At 36.8% G+C, this 19,717-nt stretch overlaps 1 protein-coding gene across 1 annotated transcript in view; it reads right to left on the bottom strand.

Annotated features, from left to right (window-relative positions):
- Positions 1-10,179: 10,179 nt before the first annotated feature.
- C12H1orf141 (chromosome 12 C1orf141 homolog) overlaps positions 10,180-19,717 on the bottom strand; it is a 36,177-nt gene continuing 26,639 nt past the window's right edge. The window contains exons 5-8 of the mRNA XM_072730615.1: positions 16,476-16,581; positions 14,279-14,348; positions 12,906-13,095; positions 10,180-10,752 (exon numbers count right to left, since the gene is read on the bottom strand). Coding sequence (XP_072586716.1) covers positions 10,180-10,752; positions 12,906-13,095; positions 14,279-14,348; positions 16,476-16,581 — 939 coding nt within the window. The remainder of the gene's footprint in view (positions 10,753-12,905; positions 13,096-14,278; positions 14,349-16,475; positions 16,582-19,717) is intronic.

Genomic DNA, 19,717 nt, shown 5'->3' with positions numbered 1-19,717 from the left:
TAATTCTACTTCAGATTTCTCATAGCACAGAGAAATTCAGTGATGATCAGTATGGTCACTCACATGTGAACTGGAAGATTTAACTAAACTCCAGGATTACATGAGGAAGTAATCTCATATTACAGCTGCAGCTGGCTTTGCTTCCCTCCTATTCTTGGAACTGGTGGGCAGGGTAAAGTCATGAGTTTGAGCAGAGTGGGAGAGTTTGGAACAGCCACCATGAATATGTGAAAGGAAGTCAACACAAGTTAAGAAGATAATTGAGAGCTTGAGAGAATGAGGTTGACATTAAGTAGGATGACTGTGTGTGGACCTCCTCAGCATGGTGGATGAATTTTCTCAACAATGTTGTCAGCAATAAAGAGTTATCCAGCCCAAAATGTCAATAGTACTGAGTTTGAGAAACCCTGCCCTAGAAACATTTTAAGTGTATAATAGCCATATGTGGCTAGCAGTTATATATTGAATAGCACAAATATAGAACATCTCCATCACTGCAGAACATTGTACTGGACAGCTCTGGCCCAAAAAATTTTCAAGGTCCCTTTTACCTCTAAGGTCCCGAACAAATTAGTGAAAGAAAGGAGGAAAAGAGTAAGACAGTAAGAATGCTGGGAGGGGAAACAAAAGAAAACGAAACAAAAGAATGAATGAAACTGTCTTTAAAGGCATCAATTACCAGTTATTGCCACTAAACATGTACAACTGATATCTGAAACAGCCCATATTTTGATTCTGGTTCACAAGAGTATAGTGTTTGGATCAAATTAACTGTTGATTAAATTAAGTATGTGGACAAACTAAATTCCCACTTGAGAATCTGCACTGTGGCTACTTGTTTGACTAGTTCTTTGTCTCCTTCTTGCCCTCTCACTGCAATAGCTATAAATGCAGTGTCTTACCTCTTTTTTGGACAGAGAACATATATAATGAAGGTTTTCTTTAGAGGGAAAGAGGCTGTAAATAGGATTTGCATTTAATAATATCCCCTCAGCTTTATAATGGTTGGTTTTGATTTTCCCTCTTGGGACTGAAATAAAACACCCTCCTGCTTATACCACACCTGTGACTAATCCTGAACACCTGACTCTTGGAGAAAAATGAGATGTCTCTGATGTCTTTAAATAGCTGAATGACTTCCAGGCTGAAGGAGAAATATTTTTTAAAAGTATCCAGGGATCCTTGGTTGGCTTAGTGGTTCAGCGCCTGCCTTTGGCCCAGGGTGTGATCCTGGAGACCCGGGATCAAGTCTCACCTCAGGCTCCTTGCGTGGAGCCTGCTTCTCCCTCTGCGCCTCTCTCTCTGTGTCTCTCATGAATAAATAAATAAAATCTTTTAAAAAAGTATCCAATATTAGAAAAAAGAAAGGTGATTATTGGATATTCTTTTAGTAGAGTGCAGGGAATTGTCAGGTGGATTCATAGTGTATTAACTAATTTTTATGAGGGTATGCACCTTTGGCTAACAGAAAAGTTATCTTGAAGAAAATCATTTGTGATGCAAATTACTCTTGTCCCTAGCACAGATAAATTTTATCTGTTGAGATATAGTTGATTTCCCTCTGGTAGAAAAGATAACTCTAAAGCTATAAATTTATTGCCTTGTAAGATATTAACCAGTTTTGTATTTATTAGCATATTACTTTAATATTCATTTGGCTATCTTGACTATATAAATATGTCTTCATATTTTCTTTTGTGTCAGTTTTAACATCTCACTTTTTACTCATTAATGGATGGTTTGAATAAAATCCTTGATGTATACTCCTATTGTATTTCTGATTTCTAATATATTTCTATATTTCATGGCTTTCAATGTCTTGAAATTATACTTAAATCTAACTTAGTCACATAATGCTCCTGGATCAAATGGGTTCATCGGAAGCCACAGATTCTTATCTTACCATAATGACTATTAATAGTGTGTGCTCAGCATCTTCCAACTGATTCCCATGTTTACTCACAACTCAGCTCTGTGCCCTGGAAGGTTGATTTCTATGGATTAAGTCAATGGGCTCTCCTCACCCAGGGTTGGGACTAGATGAGGCAAGAGATGCACCTAAGACAGGGCATTGAAGGAATCAGTCCCAGGGCTGATGCTGCAGTTGCACGGCTCTGACAGGGAGTGACTTCATGTATATTGTGACCTAGGCACCCCATTTGCCTCACTCTGGTCCCAGCCTTGTCTTCACTCCAGACTTGAGTGCATACTGGCATACAGGCTCAAAGAGTGACTATCTTTTGAGATGTGCTGTTCTGATGGTGGAAGATGGAAGCAAAACTAAATCATGCAAGTCATACGTGCTCACATTTTATTGGTTAAAGTAAGTTTTCTGCCTCCCTGTCTCCAATTGTGGGATTGCCCACCCAATAGAACATTTGAGTCTGCACAACAGACACACTGCATTTATTGCTTCTTCTTCTGAACTGGGGCAAAGAGGAAAGAAAATAATCAATTCCTAAGTGTTTATAGTCTTTTAATAGATTAGTCATACCCAGTCATGAAACTTGGCAAATTGCTGCCACCCATAATGAGGCATCTCATTCCTTCTTAATGGGGAAAAGTGACTAATGGATGGGGCAGGAGACCGTGGGGGAAGTCCCACTCTCCACAGGGAAACATGAGAAGTAGGGAAATAAGTATTCTTCCCTAACTTGACCTTACCTATTGAACTTAGTCATCAAGTGTAGGGTCAATCAGGGAAGTGGAGAGGTTTGTAGCTATCAGGGAAGTTCTACTCCTTACCTTTATGAGATGCACCTTTTTAAATTCTCCTAGAAATGCTGGTCAATACTGTGAATTTTGCAACCAGAAGACTGTAAACTATAGGTTAATTTTTTTTTAATTTTTTAATTTTTATTTATTTATTATAGTCACACACACACACACACAGAGAGGGAGAGGCAGAGACATAGGCAGAGGGAGAAGCAGGCTTCATGCACCGGGAGCCCGACGTGGGATTCGATCCCGGGTCTCCAGGATCGCGTCCTGGGTCAAAGGCAGGCGCCAAACCGCTGCGCCACCCAGGGATCCCTAGGTTAATCTTATATTAATTAACTCCAAGACCATGATGTACCAAGATAAAAATTTCATTTTCTATTTTATTTCCATTTTCATATTATGGCCAGGGCATTGCCCAGTATGATCTATCAGAGGTTCTGTTATGAGATTAACATATCCCAGTCATAAAACGCTAACAACATAGAGATGCTTTTGAATATAAACTCCCTCCCACTATAAAATTCCTTGTGAAAAGTTAAAAACTTAAGTTCCCAAAATGACAGTGTGTTAGAAGGTGAAAGAGGGCCAGTACTGTACCCTCCAGACTAAAAGTTACTTTAATACCAAAAAACAAAGCAAGCCACTTTGTACAATTTACAGAGTTTTATTTGGCGTAATTTACTGACAAGGGCAATCAGGCTGGTAGACAGATGATCCAAGTGGTACTACGCAGCTATTTTCTGCTCCATATTCACTGCCCATTCTCACCACTTTAACCCCCAGCTTCTATGGAGTGAAGGACATAGTGGTGAAGACACAGGATAAATATCTAAAGTGATGCCACCTGGGGGTGTCTGGGTCTCTCAGTCCATTAAATCTCTGTCTTTGGCTCAGGTCATGATCTCAGGGTCCTGGGATCAAGCCCCATGTGGGGTTCCCTCCTCAGCAGGGAGTCAGCTCCTCCCTCTCCCTCTGCCCTTGCCCCTGCCCATGCTCACTCTCTCTCTCAAATTAATAATATTTTTAAAAATGTTTAAAAATAAAGTAGTCACATCTGCATGCCAGAGGGGAGAACAAGATGGAGGGCCATCTTGATGTCCTACAAGACATTCCTACATTGCGTTAATATGCTCTTGTTGTGGAAGTAACCCAATTATTTTGTGACTTACAACATCAAAATATTATTTCTTAATCATGTTACACAAAGGCCATGGATTGATTGAAGCTCTTCTGGGCTTTGCTTAGCTGGCCTGGGCTCTAAGTGTATTCTTATACTGGCATACAGGCTCAAAGAGGGACTACTTCCTGAGACATGCCATTCTGATGGTGGAAGATGGAAGCAAAGCTAAATTATGCAAGTCATATGTGCTCACATTTTATTGGTTAAAGTAAGTATCATGACCAAGCCCAAGTCAATGAAGCCCGGAAATACATTCCAACTATGCAGAAGCATGGCAAAGGCAGGGAGGAAGTAATTGTAACAAATTCGAAGTATTGTAAACAATAGTGTTCAAAATTTTTGCCCTTATCATTTGAAGTCCCCAACCTCCACTTCTTTTTTTTTTTTTTTTAAGATTTATTAGAGAGAGAGAGAGAGAGAGAGAGCATGAGTGGGGGGAGAGAGAGAGGGAGAGAGGTTCTTCCAGCAGACTCCTGGCTGAGCATGGAGCCTGAGGCAGGGTTTGATTTCACTATCCATGAGATCATGACCTGAGCCAAAACCAATAGTCAGATGCTCAACTGACTGAGCCACCAAGGTACCTCTTCAACCTCCATTTCTAACCCATCTTTTTTACTTTGTCTTCTGCCATATTTGTTTGACTTCTGCATTCTTCTGCTTTCAAGGGATCATATGATTACATTGTGTCCACCAGTAATTCAGAATATTCTCCATATTTTAAGGTCAGATGGTTAGTAGCCTTAAATCCTTCTATATAATCATTTCACAGCAGTATCTTAATGTTTGATTGAATAACAAGGGACATGAATCTTGGGGAGACATTTTTGAAATTCTGCCCACCACACTGACTTCAATAATAAAGTAAGAAAAATGGCTTGTGAATTCATCTAGTTGGTGAATGTCACTCCTCTAGGAAATTAGTCTATTCCAAATATCCATTCCTAGAGGTCAATTTTGATCATGTCCTTTTTGATAGGAGATCACCCACTTTTTTCTAGATTTTTCAAATTTTTTGGCATAAGTTTTTTTTTTAAGATTTTATTTATTTATTCATGAGAAACACAGACAGAGAGAGAGAGGCAGAGACACAGGTAGAGGGAAAAGCAGGCTCCATGCAGGGAGCCCGATGTGGGACTCAATCCAGGGTCTCCAGGATCAGGCCCTGGGCTGAAGATGATGCTAAACCGCTGGGCCACCAGGGCTGCCCTTGGCATAAGTTTTTATGTAATATTTCTTCTGATTCTTTTCCTCTCTTCTATATCTATGGGGTTTTTTTCATTCATAATTTTATATTACTTTTTTGCTCCTTTCCCTTAAATCAGGCTTGAGAAGGGCTTATGTATTTTAATTTTTTTAAAATTTTTAATTTATTTATGATAGTCACAGAGAGAGAGAGAGAGGCAGAGACACAGGCAGAGGGAGAAGCAGGCTCCATGCACTGGGAGCCCGATGTGGGACTCGATCCCGGGTCTCCAGGATCGCGCCCTGGGCCAAAGGCAGGCGCCAAACCGCTGCGCCACCCAGGGATCCCGGGCTTATGCATTTTAAAAACAAACACACAAAATAACTATTACTTTAATATATCATAATTATTCATAATTATGATAATATATTTATCATAATATAATTATTCATAATTTCTTGTGGTTATTTTTTGCTTTTTTTATTTTCCTGAGATGAGAACCTTGGGATCCTTTTCACTAAATACTTTTTTAGCAAGAAAGAGAAAGGGGAGGAAGAGCAGGAGAAAGGGGGGGGGATGAAAACTTGGCTTTTTCTTTTGAACTAGCTTTAGCTGTTGTGACACAGGTATTGAAATGAAATGGTTTCCTTTTCATTTTCTACTTTATAATTCAAGTTTTGATTTCTTCTTCATCCTTTATTTTCAAATAGTGGATAAATTGGATTTTGCTTTATGTTTATTCTTAACTTTATTGGATTATTTTTTATAAAGTCTCTACCTTTATTTAAAAAGAAAATGTTGGCTAATTGAATTTAAATTGAAAGAAGAAAGAAAGAAAGAAGAAAGAAAGAAAAGAAAGAAAAAAATATTGTGTGTTTCTGTGTAACCCACAATATAATCAATTTTCTATGAACAAATCCCAAAATCTTTTCTCTCTGTTTCAAAGAAACAGAGGTCTATATTCATTACATCATCTTTACTGATTGCATTATATAATTACTTTGTATCCATACTTTTTAAAAAAGATTTTATTTATTCATGAGAGACAGAAAGAGAGAGGCAAAAACACAGGCAGAGGGAGAAGCAGGCTCCCTGCAGGGAACCCAATGTGGGACTCCATCCCCAGGACCCAGGGACCACACCCTGAGCCAAAGGCAGCCGCTCAACCACTGAGCTTCCAGGCATCCCTGCATCCACACTTTTTTACCTGTTTTACCTGTTTAACTCTAAAAGAGACAAACCGAGGTCCTCCACTATAGTTTTATATTTAATACATTCTCCTGGGATTTCCAGTAGTTTTTACTTTACACATTAGCCTCTTTCTTCTTTGGCACATACATAGGGCACCAAAGATGCTGTTTTCATATTTTGTGCTTTTATTATTACATAAAGTTTAAGGTCCTCATCTTATTTACTGTTTCTAACCCTAAATTTTAATTTATCTGATCTTAATAATGCCACTCTCACTTCTTTTTGTTTCTCTGGTCTGGTATCTCTTTCCTCACTCCTTTATTTTCAAGATTTCTTTATTGCTCTAACTATATTTCCTATAGGGATGCCTGGGTGGCTCAGCAGTTGAGCGTCTGCCTTCAGCTCAGGGCATGATCCCGGAGTCCTGGAATCGAGGCCATTTCAGGTCCCCACAGGGAGCCTGCTTCTCCCTCTACCTATGTCTCTGCCTCTCTCTGTGTGTCTCTCATGAATAAATAAATAAATAAAATCTTTTAAAAAAATATACTTGTAAACAGTGTATAGTTAAGTAGTATTTTTTTAACTTAGTCTGAAAGTCTCTATCTTTTAATGGGAAAATTCAATCTGTATAATTATAGCATAATGATAGTTGATTTCAATATTTTTGGGATTTATTTATATTTGTTCTTTTTCATTTTCTTTGTTTTGTCATATTAATCCCATTTCCCCTTTTATTTGGAAGTCTTATGATATACTCTATTCAATCAATCATTAACTCTTCTATCAAGATTATACTTGGAGGTAATAACAAATGCAACCAGTATCTTAAAGGAAATAGTATAACGAGTGTGTAAGTGTGTGTGTGTGTGTGTGTGTGTATAGTGTGCTGCACTTGAATCTTTGTATTATTTTTCTTGTCAAATTTCTTCTTGTCTCCTCTAGCAGTTTCTGTGTATTCTGTTTATTTTACAGCTGGTTATCGAAAGAGTTGGATTTGGCAGGGTTAGGTAACAGGAAACAATTTAATTTTTTCTAATTATTTTTTTTCCCTGCTAATCCTACAGAATTACTTTGTTTACATATTCCTCCCCAACCCTGAATGAGATCTCTGGGCAATTTTCATAAATTTGCCCTTTTCTCTGTTACAGTCTTGCCTGGCTGGCCACTGGCTGCTGCAGGGTGCCTTTTGATGGATTGTTACTTTTCTAAATTGGCTCGGGGAAGCGCAGGTCTGTTTCTGGCAATATCTAGTGACTACAGTACTCTTAAGGTAAAGTCTTGCCCACTATGCAGTGGTGCTATAGAAGCAAGCAGACCACAATCCCCTGGTGAGACATCTGAGGGAAAATTCATAGACCTCTGACTACTCAGTTTTCTCAGAGGTTTAGTGGTTCCTTTTGGCCTCTTGGGGCCAGTGAGACCAGAAACACATAGGACCAAAGACAATCTTTCTCTTGGGTAATCCACAGCTCCCCCATGGCCAGCTGGTCTCAGAACAGCACAACCTCCTTCAATGCCTTGTGATTCAGAGTCTGGTCTCCAGGGCCATACACAGATCTCAGCATCGAATTAGGAACCCTGTCTATTCTTGCACCCCACTGCTTGATGACCTCAGCAGCTATTTGGCTTAAAAGATAACAGATGGAAGCTGAGAATAGAAGAGAAAGGTGTAGAGTTTAGGTCAGTACCTTCCCAGAATCCACTGCTCCCAGCTCTCCAGCTGTTTTAGTGAATTCTCAGCCAAATTGAATTTTTAAGTTAATTTAATGTCTTCCTAAAAGATAAAGCTCACAAGTTACAGCAGAAAGTTCAAAAAATAATGAACACAAAAATCCTTAGTTCTAATTTGTGTCTCCTTTGAGCTAAAATTCGAATACTATAGTTAGGTCCAGCATTTAATTTCAAAAAGACTGAAGCATAACTTCTGGGAGCATCTTTTAAGATGTTATATTAAGAGCACAGGAAAGAGTGAAAATAGGAAGGGAATTTTTAATGAATGTTTACTACACTCAAGTACTCAGGTACTGCACATTACTTTTAACACTGAAGATAGTATACTGGGGGCGCCTGGGTGGCTCAGTGGTTGAGCATCTGCCTTTGGCTCAGGTGGTGATCCTGGGGTTCTGGGATGAGTTCTGCATCCGGCTCCCTAAGGGGAGCCTGCTTCTCCCTCTGCTTGTGTCTCTGCCTCTCTCTGTATGTTTCTCATGGACAAATAGATAAAATCTTTTTTAAAATGAAAATAATAATACTGTAATAAGGTATTGTTGTCCCATCTGGGAATGGAGGGTGGCTAACAGTAACCTGAGGCTCAGACAGTTTATATTCTTTCCCCATGTTTACTCATATTTGCCCATATCCAAGATCCACATTTCATTATCCTACACTGGGTATCACGAAAAATTACCATCATTACTTATGATAGAAATAGGTATGTTTTCTATTTCTTGTTATTTTGATTGTTAGTGATTAAAAAGAGTTTGCATTTTATCTTCTAAGCCAGCAGGGTAGTTAGTGAAACTGTTTTGCTTTGCAGTGAGCCCGGGAGGAGAGAAAAGGGGGATGGGGCAGGAGTGGGGGGTGAAGAGACTGGATGGCAGCAAGACTAAAGAACAAGAGGATCAATCCCTATTTGTTGGAAAAGAGAAAGATGACTTCATAACTTTGAGTGCTGATGCTGGTTCTCCTCCAGTAATCAGAAGAAAGTTGAAGAGCCAGGAAAGCCTGTATACTCCTTCTCTATCTCCTCTGTACCTGAGCCCAGTCATCTTATCTTAAAGCCTTTTGCTCTTGCTCTTCCCTCATTTACAGAGTTCCCAGTTGCTCCCCTCTTTCCTAACCCCTCCCCACCCATGTTTCCCCTTGTGATACTGTTTTAGAGCCAAAACTTGACTCTCATTGGGAAGAGGTGCCCAAAAGCAGCCTTGGCACATGGTAAAAAAAAAAAAAAAAACCCTCCACCCTGAAGTAGAAACAGGAACCTGAACAAATTTATGTCTTCATCTTCGGAAGTTTCCAAAGGCCACCACAGCCTTCCCCTAACAGAAATGTTTCTAATTAAACCTACTTCTCCTTACATACTAACAGCTCAGATTTTTAAAAATTCTTTAAAACAAATGGATTAAAAATAAACTTTTGAAATACAGTTCTTTTCTAATTTGAATTCTGCCTTTATACTGTTTGGGTTAATTAGAAACAGTAAAACAGCAATATAATAATATATGTAATGTTCAATACTTTATAGGACTTGGTATCACATTTTTTTAGCTTATTTAAGCTATTCTTTTACATTATTTAATAATTTTGAAAAAAGTCAAAGTTATACTTGGAAAAGGCATTATATGGCAAGGAAGTTCCAATGTCTACTAACAAAAACCTATTTTAAAATTTACAGTCTTTTTAATTGCGTGAAATGCTAACGTAAGACTATTTTCCAGTGATTATCCAAAATGCTGATACACGATTAGTTCCACATACATCAAGTTAATGGTACATTTGTCTTATTTGATACTCAATTATTAAGCAAGAGTTATTGATGTTATTTGGCTTCTAACAGCAAATTTCCAGAAACAGTCTGTGCCATTTTTGGTCCCAAATCAGACTACTGTAGAAATGCTGATGATTGAGGAATCTAATTGAGATCATAAAAATTCATGAACTAGTTCTTCTTGTTGATAAATATTTCCTAATTTTGTACTTTTATTTACTAAAAATGTTGGCTTTTCTTGAACAGATGACTGTTGACTTGTAATTCCAGTGTCTATGCTTTGCTTTCTTATAGCATCCATTTGCACATTATTTTGGTAAGAATTTCTTCTATGATCTTTGAACGTCATTATTTGATTTTTGTTACTAAATATTGCTGTATAAACAATATTTTCTGAGGTGTCTAATTTTCATTTGACTATTTTAACAAATCATCCAATGGTGTTATATTATTTAATTTATGAACTTCGAGTATAGTTTTTAAAGGCTTTGAGCCATATTTGACAGGTAAGGCACTGAATTTGCTAATTGGTTTTACTGTAGAAAACATTCTTTCCAAGTTGCCATGTCTGGCACTCATTTCTTGAGTAACAGTTTTATCAAAGAAGCCCACAAATTTTTTTGTTAGGCTGGAAAAAGTCTGTGAGAAATCATAGAGTTTGCTCCAGGATATGTTTTCAAATGTCTGCTTACTTGTTTCCTTCTTTAGTTTACCCTCTACAACTCTATGGCCCACTTTAAAAGATAGTGCTCGTATATCTCTTTTCCATGCAGTAGGCAAAATTCTTTTAGGTTTGGAAAGAATAATACATTGATCACTAATTAAAGATTTGAGGATTTCACAATTTCTTTCTAAAACAAAATCTGGTCTTTTATGTGGGTAAATGTTTTCCTTTTCCATGGGATAGAGAGGAAGCCTATTTTTTGTCAAAAGTAACATTTGTACATATCCAGTCTCATGGAAAATTATGGGATTTGTGTCATTTTGTTCCTGTGGATTAAAGAAAAGAGTACTTAGTCACCAGTCCAGTGAGTCAAGGTGGCTACCTATATTTTTAAACATGAAAATAAAATAATAAGATATTCTAAAAATGACTACTAAGAAGTTTTTAATATGAACAATAATGGTATTCAAAAAAAAACCATGTACTTGTATGTGACATACTTCCTTCTCTTAATATTCTGTCAAAATGTTAGGGGTAAAAATCTGAATTTCTGGCCTACTAAAACCCTTTTTGAATAAAGTGAGATATGACAAAATAAATACACTTCTTAGATGTGTGAATGTTGTCATTGGAAAAATAGGATAGTTGGTGGGATGGAACATTGTTCTGGCATTTCTTAGGTCCCACATTCAGAAATAAGAAGCATACCAAAAAAAAAAAAAAATGAATCTTGAGTCAAAGATCTTAAGAGACATAGTTAATTATAAGCCAAAATTACAAAGGCTGGATATTCTAATAAATAATTCTAAGAATATAAAAATATATTTACATTATATTTATTCTTGTACTCCAACCCTTACTTAGCACATAAAAAGCCTGAATATATATTTGTGGAATGAAATACCCAAAGTAATATATTGACTTAAAAATAGACTATTTTGTCACAGCAGTAGCAAAATTTGTATATTTGACCTATTCACTAAACTCCTTCCCATATTTCCATTGTAGGGCAAAAAGATTAATTCCAAAGAAACTGGTCAAATATACATATTACCAGTATTTACTTAGCAAACTTTAAGTCAATGATTGCTACCTTTCCTTTAGAAATATAACTAATGAAGTAAGAAACCAGGTTCATCTAGTTGTACATCAGTATACTTAGTGAGAAAGGTATATTATTGTCTACAATTACTAAAAAGATGATGAAAATCTAATTTTACAATCCACTGGGATGTCAGTTTTACCCATTTAGCCACAGTAGTGGAGATTTGTCCTATTTTTGGTCTGTCCAATACCTCTGGGAATTTCCCACCTTACAAATCTATGTACTTTTACATAGAGGCAAAGACTAGCTTTCTAAGCCTCCCTTGAGATTAGAACATAGGCATGTGACCTAGGATCTGCCAATCAGATACACCTGAGATAGTCTTCTGTTCAGAGAAATCAAACACTAGGAAAAGGTGGGCATTATGAAAGCTACTCTAGTGAGAATGGTAGCAGGTATACCTGCTTTGAAGGGCAGCAGTGGCAAAGGTCTTAAAAATAGTATCTCTTGGGATGCCTGGGTGGCTCAGTGGTTGAGCGTCTGCCTTTGGCTCAGGTCATGATCCCGGGGTCCTGGGATTGAGTCCCACATCAGGCTTCCCACAGGGAGCCTACTTCTTTCTCTGTTGTCTTTTCCTTCCTCTCATGTCTCTCATGAATAAATAAATAAAACCTTAAAAAAAAAAAAAAAGCATCTCCTGCCTAGAATCAAAGTCACAAACTCCATAACAAAGCATGGGTCCTGGTGGAGCAGTCTGGGGTTGTAACTGGGTGACTCCTAACTGTATAGCTTTCAAGCCAGATTGTCTTAGCCTTCTTAGAGACTCTGTGAGCTACCAAATAGCCTTAAATGCATGTATTTTCTGGTTCAAAAAGCTAAAATAGATTGTTAGAAAGGTGAAACATAATGCAGTCATTTTTAAAAATGTCATTTTTGTTTTATATTTCTTTTATAATCAAGAAAATTTTATAAACCTTCTTCATAAAGGAAAACACAAAACTTTCAGCTGATGCAAAGGAATCCCCACTTTTGGGGTGGCAGTTCTAAAAAGAGCATTAAGAATCGAAGTGTTGTCACTTTGCAATGTGAAATTGAAAAAGTAAAAAGAATTTTTTAAAAGATTTTATTTATTTATTTATTTATTTATTTATTTATTTATTTATTCATGAAAGACACACACACACACACACAGAGGCAGAGACACAGGCAGAGGGAGAAGCAGGCTCCATGCAGGGAGCCTGACGTGGGACTCGATCCTGGGTCTCCAGGATCATGCCCTGGGCCAAAGGTATGCGCTAAACCACTAAGCCCCCCAGGGATCTGCAAAAAAGTAAAAGGAATTTATCAAAGATTCCAGTCATTAGAATATAAGATTCCTATAAGGAGTAATTATACACATATTTACTGAACTACAGTAGATATTATTACCATTACCATATGAGCAGTTACTGTCTTTGCTGGACTAATGTTGATTATCTTGGCATTTGGCTTTTTCAATTCATCCTCAAAGCACAAGGGGAGCAAATTTTTCTTTCTTATGGAACAACATTCACTTAATTGATCATTTCTGATGGTTTTGTTTTCTTCTTTGCTAAAATCACCTGTCTGTGGGGGAGATTTTCTTCTGAAAATGAGCACAAGTTCAGCATAAATAATGATAGGGTTGATTTCAGTTTGTCACTTCTTATCTGTCTCTCAATCCCTCAAAGTCACTGCCAATAGTTCCCTCAAATCCAAGCTGAGGTGGAAGCTATACAATAATATATATGCTTCTTTGGCTCTTGAGTGTGGAGGAGATATATTATGGAGGGTGAGGAGAATACCAGGGGTAGATAGATATTTGTCACATTCTTTGTTGAGATTCTGGGGTAAAAAGAGCTTTGCAAGGGTAGCTTCCTAACAACATAGGTTGGCCTCAGCTTTGTTAACAGAATGCAACAGTATGGTATAGTTACAGGCAGAAAGACGATATAGTTTTCATTCCAGATTTCCTTTGGTTCACATAGGACATGGACACTGAGTTTAGTCTTACCAAGTTGGTTGCTATTTCTGGGGTGAGTTAGCCCATATCAAAGGTCTGGCATGAGTGATGGACAGATAAGGTTGTGTTGTGACAGATGCTCAGAGTGTTCTCCCATAGTAATGAGAGTTGAGAATGGACCCTAACCAAGTTCTGAGAGAATAGACCATATATTCATGAACCACAGATGTCCACAGCCACAGAATACCTAGAAATGAGACCAGTAGAGTACAAGGGCATTGACCAAGATGCTTACTGAAGTACCTTTTCCTCAGCATCACAAAGTCTAATGGGTATTTCATTTGTTTCCCCAGATATCATCTTAGAAAGAAACAGAAGGACTGAGATAAACTTAGAGAGGCTGTATATGATTGCTCCAAAGTTTAAAACATACTAGGTTAACATGATTTTACTTAGTTTCAGGATCTAATAAGAAAGATAAGAACTTTATATGAAATTACAGAGCTACTTTTCTTACATCCATATGGTAGTCTAATTAAATGTGTCTCTACTAGAAAAACACAACTGTATTCTCTCCATTCATTTTTCTATGTCTTTTTTCCATTTGCCTATGAACTTGAAGCAGATAGAGCATGAGTTCAAGATATGAATGTGATGCTGACTAGTAGCACACTCTTAGACCAGTCACCGGATCGTAGTACAGGCCTAATGGTAATAATGTACCCAAATAAATTCATTCTGATCTACTAAAAAATAAAGGGCAGAACTCTTCCTGTTAGAAATATCAATGAACACAATAAAATATGAAAATGTTAAAATAAATTACCTTTTATTGATATAATCTTCTAAGCGACCAGCCAAATCGAATGATTCCTCAGGGTTTTCTCCAGTTTGAGCTGAAATTATAAAATATTTTCATAAAATCCACACATATATCATGGAATTCAGAAAATACCTTACAGAAAATATTTTACAGTGTAAAAAACAATAGAAAGCACCTGGCATAGTGCTTAATCTATATAACTACTTAGTAAGACATTTTTTTTTTAAGTAAGAGTTTATTAAGTGAACAAGACAGAACTGGAAAAGACTGAGGTCAAGGATCTGATGTCTGGCTAAGACACATCAAGAATAAAACTGGCCTTGGAGATTTTTGTGGAAGAAAGACATTCTTAAATTTTCAAATCTTTCCAACATGTAGTCATTATTAGACAGTAGGAGGCCTCAGATGGTTAAACACTATTGGTAAAGAGGGATGTTAGTTAGCAGAGATCAAACTGACCTTGCCACCTAGCATGAAGGAAGTGTTTAGGGTTGAACTCTTTCAAATATGCCTGGCAGGCCCTCCAGCATTTTCCTACTTTCTTAGAAGTGTTCCTAGACACATACGCTATTAGCAGTGAATTCAACTTTTCTCTTGCTCTCAGTTTGTGTTCTAGTGCACTGCTTCCCAACATTTATTTATTTAGAGAGAGAGTGCAAGAGTGCAAGCAGGGGGAGGGGCAGAGGGAGAGAGAGATAACTTCAAGCAGACTCTGTGCTGAGAGCAGAGCCTGACACAGGGTTCAACCCTATGACCCTGAGATCAGGATCTAAGCCAAAACCAAGAGTCGGACATCCAACTGACTGAGCCAGCCAGGCACCCTTAGATTATTTTATTTCTGGTGTTTTAGAATCTTGCAGAATTAATCTTTTGCTTTCTTTTTACTGAAGTAAAATTTGCATGCAACTAAATGTACACATTTTACATGTATAGTTTGGTGAATTCTGACAAATATATATACACTCATAAGGATCCCTGGGTGGCACAGCGGTTTGGCGCCTGCCTTTGGCCCAGGGCGCGATCCTGGAGACCTGGGATCGAATCCCACGTCGGGCTCCCGGTGCATGGAGCCTGCTTCTCCCTCTGCCTGTGTCTCTGCCTCTCTCTCTCTCTCTCTCTCTCTCTGTGACTATCATAAAAAAAAAAATTGGCTATTCAGGGTCTTTGTAGTTCTAAAAATATATATATATATATATATATATATATACACTCATGGAAGCATCAACAAAATCAAGATATTGAGTGTTTCTATTATTCCAAGATAGCTTCCCTATGCTCTTTTTCAGCAAGTGCATTCAATTTGTTCTGGTCTCTCTTCCAAACACTGGTTATCTCAGGGTTGGATACCAGTTTTGTTCCCTCAATGTATTGTCTTGTCTTAACCAGTCATAGTTCTGTTCCTTTACATTGCATTCTGCATGATTTTCCTAAATCTGCCCTTTGGATCTTTGATTTGGATGTTTATTCTACTCTTCATTACGTTTGATATAATTTAGGTTGTGCTTTATCATTACCAATTACCCTAAAAATATTTTCAGCACTGACAGCACCATTTCATTTTTGACAATTACCTTTTATATCTTTGAATCTTGTTTCACAGAATCCTTATTTTCTTTAATCTCTTGAGCTTATAAAACAGTTATTGTCTAAATTTTTTCCTGTTTCATGGGGTACAATTTCTGTCAGACTGTGACCATTAGCTATCTTTTAAAGTATCTCCTTTATTTGCTACAGGATATTTAAGAAGTCTCATGTCCTTGTTTTTCCATCTACTCATCTTTGAATCAGGACACTTAAATCCAGGCTTGATACTAGTTCAAAAATAATAGAAGGAAATCTTTGGACACTCTGTTTATCTGGATACTGTTAAATTCTTCCCTTAGAAATTAATAGGTGAATCCAGATATTACCGTATGTTACGAATTCAGGCATTCAGCTGCCTGAGCAAGCTAGTGAGGGAGCTGGAGCCCTGAAACATTATGAGGAAATTTGTTTCTGTGCACTATATGTTCTGTGAAACCTCCTCATGACTCTAATGAGGTAGTGATGGTGGTGGACACTCTGTTCATCTATGTGTGAAGTGACATGTGGGTGAGAGTCCTTCACCTCTCTCTCGCAATAAGCAATTCAGTTTGAGGAGGCATTTAGTCAAAGAAAGGCTTCATAACTCTTTCAATATAAATGCATAATATACATATACCTGCAAATAAAGTAGAGTCTTTTTCCTTCTTGTAAGCACTGGATTGAATCTTGGGTGCAGGATAAATGGTTGTAGGACCCAGTGTTCTTCTACATGCTTGTTTAGTCTGTGAATATAGATCATGCAAAAGTTTAGGATTCTTCACCTGAACATCAGGAGAAAACGAAAACTATCTTAGGAATTATTTCTGTGTATATTGATAAGTAATTTAAATTTGATTATTCACATTTGGCATATCTAAGTATGATAACTAACAGCTGTCTAGTTCTTTAAATGCTTCCAAATATAATGTTTATTTAATCCTCAAAAAAAAACCCCTATGATAGGGATGTTAATAACACTTTGTAGAGGAGGAAACAAATCTACAAAAATTTAAAAATTGGACTGTGTTCACACTTTTTGCGAACTTTTATTTTCTTTGTCCTCATTATATTCACATGCAAAATTTATTTGTCCAAATGCAGGGAAAGTCTAAAGTTCAAATACTGAGCAAAACAAAACAAAACAAAACAAAACTATCTTTGTTTAAACAGAAACATTACTCATACATAGAGTAGATACAGCAGAATACTTCTGAATGAAGGGGGAGAACTGGAAAAAGTGATCTAACTTTTCCAGGGTTAGGATTCCAGATTGGCTCTAATATAGAGGGAGACTTTGATGAATCTGCTATATTCCTATAAAGATTATTGATGTTTTTATATTAACAATGAACTTGGTCAGGTTCAAAATACACTCTGTCTCTGGAGCAGCAGCTCAAATTTCAGTTCAGTTGTATCCTTAGCTGGGCTACTTGCAGTCTCCCTAAACATGCATGTTTCAGGGGTTAGTGAGAGACTTGGTTAGTGAGAGACTTGGCTGTCATCTTCGGTTCTTTTCGATTAGTCCCCTCCCTTCACTTTCTAGAAGCTTGGGTTGCCTTGAACATCGCTCTCTGGTTCTTCTCTCCAGAAAAATATATCAGTTTTCTGTTGGAGTTTCAGATGACCCATTAAGTGCCAACTTCATCCACCCTTCAAGCCAAAAGTCATAAAAATAGCAACTTTGCCCCATGCAAGTCAGTTACTACAAGTTTCTATGTTTTTTTTTTTTTCTTTTTCACCTGCTTTTGTTCACTCTCTGGGGTCTTCGGGTAATTTGTGTGTGTGTGTGTGTGTGTGTGTTTTCTGAGTTTCTTGTCCCGAGTTTATAGTCATTGTCTGAGACAGGCTGGTATAATAGGGGCTTACTCAGCCATACTGCATCAAAATTCTCCAGAGCCTTTACTGCTTCCATTATCTTTTCCAATTGCATTGTTCAATACTTGTATGGGAACAATACAATATTATTTATAAATAATAATGGTGATATGTGTCACTCTTGCCATGCCATAGACTAATGTATTATCATTAATATGAAATTGGTTATTGGTTTTTATATAGGTATACTTGTTAAAATTATGCTGATATTCTTTATCATATTAAGCAAGTATTTTCTGTAGTTTTATCAATAGTGGTTATTGAATTTATCAATTATATTTTAAATCTTGGAGCTATTAAAATAATTACAGTTTCTGATGAAACTCTAGACTTAGACTTGGCAGATATTTAGGGTGAGAAGGGAAACAAAAGTTGTAAAGAAGCAGGTTAACTGAAATTCTATGGAATTTCTGAACCAGTTGTCACTTCCTCTATTTCCCACTTATCCTATCCCACATGCAAAGCCGTAGGAAACTGTATTTAATTAACCCCAGGATAAATTCGTGCTCTTCCGTTAATAAACTTCCTGCTAATGTGAGTTTGGTTCCCAGAGTGAAACTCTCTTCTGAAGGACAGACTACCAGTCAGATTACCTGATCTCCACCCTCTTATGCTAAAGTTAAGTTAGCTGGATGAGAATGCTGATGTATACACAGAAAAGTTGGCTCTCAATTCTGGAGAGATGTTTATTTATAAAATTAATGGCAGTTTCATAGAAAGATTAACCCATATCTTGATTCTTAAATATGAACAAATGAAGATTTATCAGGTATGATGAAAATCAATAATTTCAAAAACAACTATCATGATTTTAAAAAAAGGAACACCAACACCAGAAAAGAGATAATTCAAGAAACAGAAAATGACTTCAGAAAATGAACCCTAATATCCTCATAAAATGTTGAGAACAAATATAACAGGAAACTATGAGAAGAAAAAAAACAACTAAGAACAGGAAAGAAATTTAAAGTGTCATTACTGAACCAAAATGAAGTAAAAGGACCAGAATAAAGAGCAACTTTTCAGAGACAAAAAATAGAGAATAGTAATATAGAGGATCAATCCAAGAAATCTAATACCTGACCATTAAAGAACAGAGAAAATAGTGGAAAGGAAATGGGGAAGAAAATAACAGAAACATTTTTTTAAGACCTAAAGAAAGACATTTGACTTTAAAGTGGTCTGTTGAACACTGAGCAGAATGAATTGAAGTAAAATTACAACACTCAGACATATCCTCAAAACATTTCAAAACAACATTGATAAAGGGAAGATCCTAAAAGTTTCCAGAGAAAAAAAGTAAGATCACTTACAAAAGACTGAGAACTTTTCATTAGCAGCATTGAATGGCATAGGACAGTGGGGCAATGTCATCAAAGTTTAGGGGAAAAAATGATTTTATACATATAATTCTACTTAGCTAAACTATCAATCATATACATGGAAAAAATAAATATATGTCCAAGCATCTATGTACCATCCTTAGAGAAGTTTCTTGAAGACATATTCTAGAAAAAAATAAAGATGAAATCCAAGAAATAAGAAGACATGGAGTAGTAGAATTTGGCAACTAAACCAGGAATGGAATGACCCAGTGATAACTGCAGCGCAGGCTTAAAAATAATGGGTCAAATTTAGAACAAAAAGTCACTGAGCTCCAATGAACAATTCCTCCAAGAAGATTGGAATGGGTTCTACTTAATAGAGAGAACAAACAAGGTGTCTCTGTATCCACATAAAATAAGAAAGTTACATGTTTCTTTTTCAGATGCTGCCTATCTTAGAGGTAAAGAACATGTATCAGACTGTTACGTTCTTCCTAGCTCTGTTATTTATAATTGAACTCAGCCAAATTACTTATCTTCTTTGTACCTCTTTTTTCTCATCTATAAAATAGGAATATAGTACTTACTTCATTGAATCATTGGGGATGTAAATTATACATACACATACATATACATACATCCATGTATAGGTGTATGTTTATACTATACAGGTACTTTA

This window comes from Vulpes vulpes, chromosome 12 (genome assembly GCF_048418805.1).
Source record: "Vulpes vulpes isolate BD-2025 chromosome 12, VulVul3, whole genome shotgun sequence".
Lineage (NCBI taxonomy): Eukaryota > Metazoa > Chordata > Mammalia > Carnivora > Canidae > Vulpes > Vulpes vulpes.
The sequence above is the reverse complement of the archived record's forward strand: the minus strand, read 5'-3'. Positions and strand labels throughout refer to the sequence as shown.